General features: G+C 52.5%; 1 protein-coding gene across 1 annotated transcript; it reads right to left on the bottom strand.

The window, feature by feature from the left end:
• Positions 1-561: 561 nt before the first annotated feature.
• On the bottom strand, positions 562-9078 carry LOC311328924 (constitutive coactivator of peroxisome proliferator-activated receptor gamma-like). Its single transcript, XM_084462820.1, has 4 exons — positions 8963-9078; positions 8655-8763; positions 1144-1328; positions 562-995 (listed from the first exon to the last, which is right to left on the bottom strand). Exons 1-3 carry the CDS (start codon positions 9053-9055, stop codon positions 1213-1215), a joined length of 318 nt encoding a protein of 105 aa, XP_084318946.1. The 5' UTR covers positions 9056-9078; the 3' UTR covers positions 562-995; positions 1144-1212.
• Between the last annotated feature and the right edge of the window lie 135 nt (positions 9079-9213).

Raw genomic sequence — 9213 nt, 5'->3', positions numbered from 1 at the left:
ACTGACTGACTGACTGACTGACTGGTTGACTGACTGACTGACTGGCTGACTGACTGACTGACTGACTGGCTGACTGACTGGCTGACTGACTGACTGACTGACTGACTGGTTGACTGACTGGCTGACTGACTGACTGACTGACTGACTGACTGACTGACTGACTGGCTGACTGACTGACTGACTGACTGACTGGTTGACTGACTGACTGACTGGCTGACTGGCTGACTGACTGACTGACTGACTGACTGACTGACTGACTGACTGGCTGACTGACTGACTGACTGACTGACTGACTGACTGACTGACTGACTGACTGACTGACTGACTGACTGACTGACTGACTGACTGACTGGCTGACTGACTGAATGACTGACTGACTGACTGACTAACAGAGGTTTTAGAAGCCTGTTGGTAATGACAAACTGGTACGTGACAAACATCAAGTCAACATGAGAACTAGAGATCAAATAAGAACTAGAGATCAAATAAGAACTAGAGATCAAATAAGAACTTTAGATCAAATCTTTATGCACAACCAAGAATAATAACTGAAATGGGAAGACAGACTTTCAATTTCAGAATTGTTAAATTATGGAATTCTACACAATTCTATGGCAGTTGGACTGCGATTGCAAGTTCTTAAAATGTTATCACACTGTATTGCGTTATATATAATAAGTAGTGTATACTGCAGGTATAGCTATATGTGTATATGTGAGCATGTAGTTTAGTGATATGTGTGTCAATGATTGTGTTGTTTTATCTATGAATTATTGTAGTGATGTGTTGAATATTCTAAGTTTTTAATGTGTCCAAGATTAGCCAATAAGCTAAAAGAGATCCAAATCAATCAATCAACCAATCAACCAATCAATCAATCAATCAATCAATCAATCAATCAATCAATCAATCAATCAATCAATCAATCAATCAATCAAGTCAAGTCAAGTCAAGTCAGGGAGGCCTTGGCTGGGCCCTTGGTTGTTCTGGTCCATCTGGGATAGAAAACACATAGAAACCAGAGATGAGAACGATACCAGACAGATAGAATTAGAGAACCGTGAATTCCTTTGGAAAATCGACTAAATAAACAAGACATTGCATAAATATTGATCTGATTAGACAGTAGAAGTGGGACCTGACCTGGGAGCCCGCGGGTGTCTCAGTGTGGGGGTCCTGACCTGGGAGCCCGCGGGTGTCTCAGTGTGGGGGTCAGAACCGGGTGTGGGGTCTGGATCTGGGCCTGGTTCTGGAGGGTTCTGTCCCAGCCGAGCCCCGGCTCTGGGCCCCCCTCCCCCCGCGCTGCTGGCTGACAGTGACAGGGGCCCCTGGGAACGGAGCAGAGACACACAGAGTCTGAACGGCTGGTCTGAACGGCTGGTTAATGTCTGAACGGCTGGTTAATGACTGAACGGCTGGTCTGAATGGCTGGTTAATGACTGAACGGCTGGTCTGAACGGCTGGTTAATGACTGAACGGCTGGTCTGAACGGCTGGTTAATGACTGAACGGCTGGTCTGAACGGCTGGTTAATGACTGAACGGCTGGTCTGAACGGCTGGTTAATGACTGAACGGCTGGTTAATGACTGAACGGCTGGTTAATGACTGAACGGCTGGTTAATGACTGGTTAATGGGCCCACTCACAGCGTCTGAATGGCTGGTCTGAACGGCTGGTCTGAACGGCTGGTTAATGACTGAATGGCTGGTTAATGACTGGTTAATGACTGAATGGCTGGTTAATGACTGGTTAATGACTGGTTAATGACTGAACGGCTGGTTAATGGGCCCAGGCTCACAGCGTCTGAACGGCTGGTCTGAACGGCTGGTTAATGACTGGCCCCAGACTCTCGGGATAAATATTCGCTGAGGAGACGAAACATTGAGAATTCTTCCAAACACAAACCATACAAATCCCTCTCCTCAACCATAAGCGCCACCGCCATCCCGCCACAACACACACACACACACACACACACACACACACACACACACACACACACACACACACACACACACACACACACACACACACAGTCCTGCCAACTCCCTACAGCATGACTCTGGGATAATTATTACTGGCAGGCTATAAGACATTAAATAAAAAAGCATGTTTGGAGGACGGGCCGACCACGTGGAATCAGAGCGACGGCGTTCAGAGGCGCCCCGTTGCTGCGTCTCCCTGGGAGGGTTCAGCCTCCTGCAGCCCTAACCCAAACCCTAACCCTTAACCCTAACCCTCACCCTCACCCTCACCCTCACCCTCACCCTCACCCTCACCCTCACCCTCACCCTCACCCTAACCCTTAACCCTTAACCCTAACCCACGGGAGGAGCGCTCCTACGGCCAGCGAGGAGGAGAGGGAGCGAGCGAGGAGGAAAGGGAGCGAGGAGGAAAGGGAGCGAGCGAGGAGGAGAGGGAGCGAGTGAGGAGGAAAGGGAGCGAGGAGGAAAGGGAGCGAGCGAGGAGGAGAGGGAGCGAGTGAGGAGGAAAGGGAGCGAGCGAGGAGGAAAGGGAGCGAGGAGGAGAGGGAGCGAGCGAGGAGGAAAGGGAGCGAGAAGGAGAGGGAGCGAGCGAGGAGGAAAGGGAGCGAGTGAGGAGGAAAGGGAGCGAGCGAGGAGGAAAGGGAGCGAGGAGGAAAGGGAGCGAGCGAGGAGGAAAGGGAGCGAGGAGGAAAGGGAGCGAGCGAGGAGGAAAGGGAGCGAGGAGGAAAGGGAGCGAGCGAGGAGGAAAGGGAGCGAGCTTGCCAGCGTATGGAGGCGGAGCAGTCATGGTTACACAAACACGCTGTCTGAACACAGAGAGAGAGACCGTCAGAAACACCCTCAGAGAGAGACCGTCTGTCTGAAACACCCTCAGAGAGAGAGACCGTCTGAAACACCCTCAGAGAGAGAGACCGTCTGACAGAAACGCCCTCAGAGAGAGAGACCGTCTGAAACACCCTCAGAGAGAGAGAGACCGTCAGAAACGCCCTCAGAGAGAGAGACCGTCTGAAACACCCTCAGAGAGAGACCGTCTGTCTGAAACACCCTCAGAGAGAGACCGTCTGTCTGAAACACCCTCAGAGAGAGAGAGACCGTCAGAAACGCCCTCAGAGAGAGAGACCGTCTGTCAGAAACGCCCTCAGAGAGAGAGACCGTCTGAAACACCCTCAGAGAGAGAGAGACAGGCTGACAGAAACGCCCTCAGAGAGAGAGACCGTCTGAAACACCCTCAGAGAGAGAGACCGTCTGACAGAAACACCCTCAGAGAGAGAGACCGTCTGACAGAAACACCCTCAGAGAGAGAGACCGTCTGTCAGAAACGCCCTCAGAGAGAGAGACCGTCTGACAGAAACGCCCTCAGAGAGAGAGACCGTCTGACAGAAACACCCTCAGAGAGAGAGAGACCGTCAGAAACGCCCTCAGAGAGAGAGACAGGCTGACAGAAACGCCCTCAGAGAGAGAGACCGTCTGTCAGAAACGCCCTCAGAGAGAGAGACCGTCTGTCAGAAACGCCCTCAGAGAGAGAGAGACCGTCTGTCAGGAGCGCTGGTGTCAGGAGGGTGAACCGAGGCCCTCGCTGGCTGGCGAGGCGTATGGATGGAGGCTCCCGACCACAGATGGAAACTAATCAGACTTGACTTTTTATATAAAAACATGCTCAACATGTTTTATTAATTTTTCTTTTATGCATCGATTTTGTTTTGCTGTCATCACTGAAGCAAGAGGCAAGATTGAGAAGAGTTATTGTTGCTGGTGGAGCGCTTGACCACAGCGCCTTGACCACAGCCTTGACCACAGCGCCTTGACCACAGCGCCTTGACCACAGCGCCTTGACCACAGCCTTGACCACAGCCTTGACCACAGCCTTGACCACACCCCCCCCTCGTCCAGCTCTGAGCGCAGAGACCCGGGGGCTCCGGAGCTGCTGGTCTCACCCAGCCTGGGCTGCAGCCTCGGGGGCCAGGGGAACGGGTGCTGACCTGGGGGGGGGGGGGATCCGGGGGAACGGGTGCTGACCTGGGGGGGGGGGGGATCCAGGGGAACGGGTGCTGACCTGGGGGGGGGGGGGATCCAGGGGAACGGGTGCTGACCTGGGGGGGGGGGGGGATCCAGGGGAACGGGTGCTGACCTGGGGGGGGGGCAGGGGGCCGACGGGGCAGTTCGCTGGTAGCTACTCTGTGGGTCCATAAGGAGGAAGTGTAGCAATGCTTTGTTTACTGGGGATTAAAGGACTGGGGGGCCCGATCTTTACCACGGCTTTAGTGCTTGGAGGACGGTTAACAGCGTGGCACCAGCATGGAGGCTGTGAGAGGACCAGCATGGAGGCTGTGAGAGGACCAGCATGGAGGCTGTGAGAGGACCAGCATGGAGGCAGTGAGAGGACCAGCATGGAGGCAGTGAGAGGACCAGCATGGAGGCTGTGAGAGGACCAGCATGGAGGCAGTGAGAGGACCAGCATGGAGGCAGTGAGAGGACCAGCATGGAGGCTGTGAGAGGACCAGCATGGAGGCAGTGAGAGGACCAGCATGGAGGCAGTGAGAGGACCAGCATGGAGGCAGTGAGAGGACCAGCATGGAGGCAGTGAGAGGACCAGCATGGAGGCAGTGAGAGGACCTCAGGCTTCTGCTTCCTCCCCCGTTCCTGTGCTGCTGAATTTACATTTTCAGTCTTGCTTTTTTCATGTAGTTGTATCTGTTTAAATTACAAATTTTATCTTTTATTCTCACTTTAAAATTTTTTACTGTTTCTTTTCTTTCAGCATATACTCTATGATCTGGCCGGTTTTAATCTCTTATTTTTATCTATTATTTTAAGTTTTTATTTATCCTGTAAAGCACCATGTGCTCCATGGTTGTGTGAACAGAGATATAAATAAAGTTGACTTTGACTTCCATGATTCATGTAGGTCTTAAAAGGAACATGAGTAATATAAACCTTTTACAGCTTGATCAATAAATCATTTCATATTACATCCTGTGTAAAAATAGAAAATAAATAAATACAGTAGCCAACAAAATACACAAGCTGGTCACAGAGAAGCCTTGAACGAGAAACCACGACGTTTCTGTGGAGAAGAAAACGAGTCTCTTTCATCTGCAGCCGTCAACAAAGACATGACAACCCTGATGTGACACAGTCAGAGAAATAATTACAAGGAGAGGAGAAATGAATGCATCACAGTTCTAAATATCAATCTTATACACACGCACGCACACACACACACACACACACGCACTCACACGCCAGCACACACGCATGCACACACGCATGCACACACACACACACACACACGCACTCACACGCCAGCACACACGCATGCACACACACACACACACGCATGCACGCTGTCATCTCAGGAGAACTTCATCGTGAGGATGTGGGATTGTCTGTATATAGTAGCTTCATCACGTCGTTAGTGTGCGGACATGTTCCTATGGCTGCTCAGACCAGCGCTGCGGTAAGGGCAGATCTCAGACCAGCGCTGCGCTGAAGGCAGATCTCAGACCAGCGCTGCGCTGAAGGCAGATCTCAGACCAGCGTTGCGGTGAAGGCAGATCTCAGACCAGCGCTACGGTGAGGGCAGATCTCAGACCAGCGCTGCGGTGAGAGCAGATCTCAGACCAGCGCTGCGGTGAAGGCAGATCTCAGACCAGCGCTGCGGTGAGAGCAGATCTCAGACCAGCGCTGCGGTGAGGGCAGATCTCAGACCAGCGTTGCGGTGAGAGCAGATCTCAGACCAGCGCTGCGGTGAGGGCAGATCTCAGACCAGCGCTGCGCTGAAGGCAGATCTCAGACCAGCGCTGCGCTGAAGGCAGATCTCAGACCAGCGCTGCGGTGAGGGCAGATCTCAGACCAGCGCTGCGCTGAAGGCAGATCTCAGACCAGCGCTGCGCTGAAGGCAGATCTCAGACCAGCGCTGCGGTGAAGGCAGATCTCAGACCAGCGCTGCGGTGAGAGCAGATCTCAGACCAGCGTTGCGGTGAGAGCAGATCTCAGACCAGCGCTGCGGTGAGGGCAGATCTCAGACCAGCGTTGCGGTGAGGGCAGATCTCAGACCAGCGCTGCGGTGAACACAGATCTCAGACCAGCGCTGCGGTGAGGGCAGATGCTGCTGGTCTGCCTGGTCATCGGTGTCCTACCATGATAGTGAGCTTCATGAACGTTAGTATGTGCTTCTACTGTCGGGATGAACCTGTGTATCCATGTAGCAGAGCATTCAAGTCACATACTTTCATACTATATCACAGCTAAAGTAGGTTAGGGTTAGGGCTAGCTGAGCTAAAGTAGGTTAGGGTTAGGGTTAGCTGAGCTAAATTAGGTTAGGGTTAGCTGAGCTAAAGTAGGTTAGGGTTAGGGTTAGCTCAGCTAAAGTAGGTTAGGGTTAGGGTTAGCTGAGCTAAAGTAGGTTAGGGTTAGGGTTAGCTGAGCTAAAGTAGGTTAGGGTTAGCATAGCTAAAGTAGGTTAGGGTTAGGGTTAGCTGAGCTAAAGTAGGTTAGGGTTAGGGTTAGCTGAGCTAAAGTAGGTTAGGGTTAGCTGAGCTAAAGTAGGTTAGGGTTAGGGTTAGCTGAGCTAAAGTAGGTTAGGGTTAGGGTTAGCTGAGCTAAAGTAGGTTAGGGTTAGGGTTAGCTGAGCTAAAGTAGGTTAGGGTTAGCTGAGCTAAAGTAGGTTAGGGTTAGGGTTAGCTGAGCTAAAGTAGGTTAGGGTTAGGGTTAGCTGAGCTAAAGTAGGTTAGGGTTAGGGTTAGCTGAGCTAAAGTAGGTTAGGGTTAGGGTTAGCTGAGCTAAAGTAGGTTAGGGTTAGGGTTAGCTGAGCTAAAGTAGGTTAGGGTTAGGGTTAGCTGAGCTAAAGTAGGTTAGGGTTAGGGTTAGCTGAGCTAAAGTAGGTTAGGGTTAGCTGAGCTAAAGTAGGTTAGGGTTAGGGTTAGCTGAGTTGAAGTAGGTTAGGGTTAGGGTTAGCTGAGCTAAAGTAGGTTAGGGTTAGGGTTAGCTGAGCTAAAGTAGGTTAGGGTTAGGGTTAGCTGAGCTAAAGTAGGTTAGGGTTAGCTGAGCTAAAGTAGGTTAGGGTTAGGGTTAGCTGAGCTAAAGTAGGTTAGGGTTAGGGTTAGCTGAGCTAAAGTAGGTTAGGGTTAGGGTTAGCTGAGCTAAAGTAGGTTAGGGTTAGGGTTAGCTGAGCTAAAGTAGGTTAGGGTTAGGGTTAGCTGAGCTAAAGTAGGTTAGGGTTAGGGTTAGCTGAGCTAAAGTAGGTTAGGGTTAGCTGAGCTAAAGTAGGTTAGGGTTAGGGTTAGCTGAGTTGAAGTAGGTTAGGGTTAGGGTTAGCTGAGCTAAAGTAGGTTAGGGTTAGGGTTAGCTGAGCTAAAGTAGGTTAGGGTTAGGGTTAGCTGAGCTAAAGTAGGTTAGGGTTAGCTGAGCTAAAGTAGGTTAGGGTTAGGGTTAGCTGAGCTAAAGTAGGTTAGGGTTAGGGTTAGCTGAGCTAAAGTAGGTTAGGGTTAGGGTTAGCTGAGCTAAAGTAGGTTAGGGTTAGGGTTAGCTGAGCTAAAGTAGGTTAGGGTTAGGGTTAGCTGAGCTAAAGTAGGTTAGGGTTAGGGTTAGCTGAGCTAAAGTAGGTTAGGGTTAGCTGAGCTAAAGTAGGTTAGGGTTAGGGTTAGCTGAGCTAAAGTAGGTTAGTAGGTTATCTCAGCGCTCAGCCAGCGACGCCGTGCTGCTAGACGAGCTGCTCAATGTCAGAAACACAAACAGATGGAGACAATTTAGCTGTTTGGTCTGTTTGGTCTGTTTGGTCTGTTTGGTCTTTTCATGTGCGCAGCGACCACAGACTCAGGGAGCAGCAGAGCTGGGGGGCTCTGGAACGTTCTAGGGCTGGGGGGCTGGGGGGATGGGGGGCTCTGGAACGTTCTAGGGCTGGGGGGGCTGGGGGGATGGGGGGTCTCTGGAACGTTCTAGGGCTGGGGGGCTGGGGGTCTCTGGAACGTTCTAGGGCTGGGGGGCTGGGGGGCTCTGGAACGTTCTAGGGCTGGGGGGATGGGGGGCTCTGGAACGTTCTAGGGCTGGGGGGATGGGGGGCTCTGGAACGTTCTAGGGCTGGGGGGATGGGGGGCTCTGGAACGTTCTAGGGCTGGGGGGATGGGGGGCTCTGGAACGTTCTCTACACGTACTCATTTTGTCGTCTTGTTTTGTTACTTAATATAGAGCCTGGCCTATAAAAAGAGCGCAGAACCATTCTTGTTATGACAGAACGTGGTGAGGAGGAGCCAGGAAGAGGTGGCCACACTGCTGCCGGCGCCCCACATGGACCCCATTAGCACACTGACTTGTGGGTATTGTGGTACCAGGAGGGGTAGCGGCATTCTACAGCTACACACTCCGGACTACAATACCGCTCCTTCTTGTTAGTAACTGCATGTTAGTCCTCTGTTTCTGTCCCCTGGGCTGTGAAGAGACGTCCTCGCCTCAGGAGCAGGACTCTTATCTGGGAGGTCTTTATTGTCCTTTACAGCAAGAAGCTCGACAAATGATCCTATCAGATGGAGACACGGTCTTCAGCGCAGCGTCCTGATGATGAACTAGTACTTTCTGTTCTGTGATAGGGTTAGGGTTAGGTGGGTGAGGTGGGTTAGGGTTAGGTGGGTTAGGGTGATCTGGTCAGCGGGTCAGTCACTGGGTCAAGCCTCACCTGGGGCGGGTCTCCAGGGTCTGGGTCTGGACCGCACCGCCCGACCCTTCCGCCCACACGCCTCCAGAACCTTCTGTCTCAGGCTCAGGAATAAGGAGAGCCAGGAGGCCTGGGGAGAGGATAGAGACACTTGAGAACACACACACACACACACACACACTCACACACTCACACACTCACACACACACACACACACACTCACACACACACACACACTCACACACACACACACTCACACACACACACACACACACACACACACACACACACACACACACTCACACTCACACCCCCCTCCCTCCACTCACGTTGTCCTCCAGCAGCAGGTGGTGGGGGGTGCAGGAGTGGGCCAGCAGGTACTTGGAGTGGAAGAGCAGCCCGTCGAAGGAGTTCCAGGGCATGTGGTGGTCCAGGGGGGGGGGTCTGGAGGAGGGGGGGTCCAGGGGGAGGGGTCCGGAGGAGGGGTCCAGGGGGGGGGGTCCGGAGGAGGGCATGTGGGGGGGGAGGGGTCCGGAGCAGGCGCTGCTGGCCGCCAGGGTGTGGGTCAGACCCCGCACCC

This window comes from Borostomias antarcticus (genome assembly GCF_949987555.1).
Source record: "Borostomias antarcticus genome assembly, contig: scaffold_1137, whole genome shotgun sequence".
Taxonomy (NCBI): Eukaryota; Metazoa; Chordata; class Actinopteri; order Stomiiformes; family Stomiidae; genus Borostomias; species Borostomias antarcticus.
Note: the sequence above shows the minus strand (reverse complement) of the source record. Positions and strands in the feature narration are given on the sequence as shown.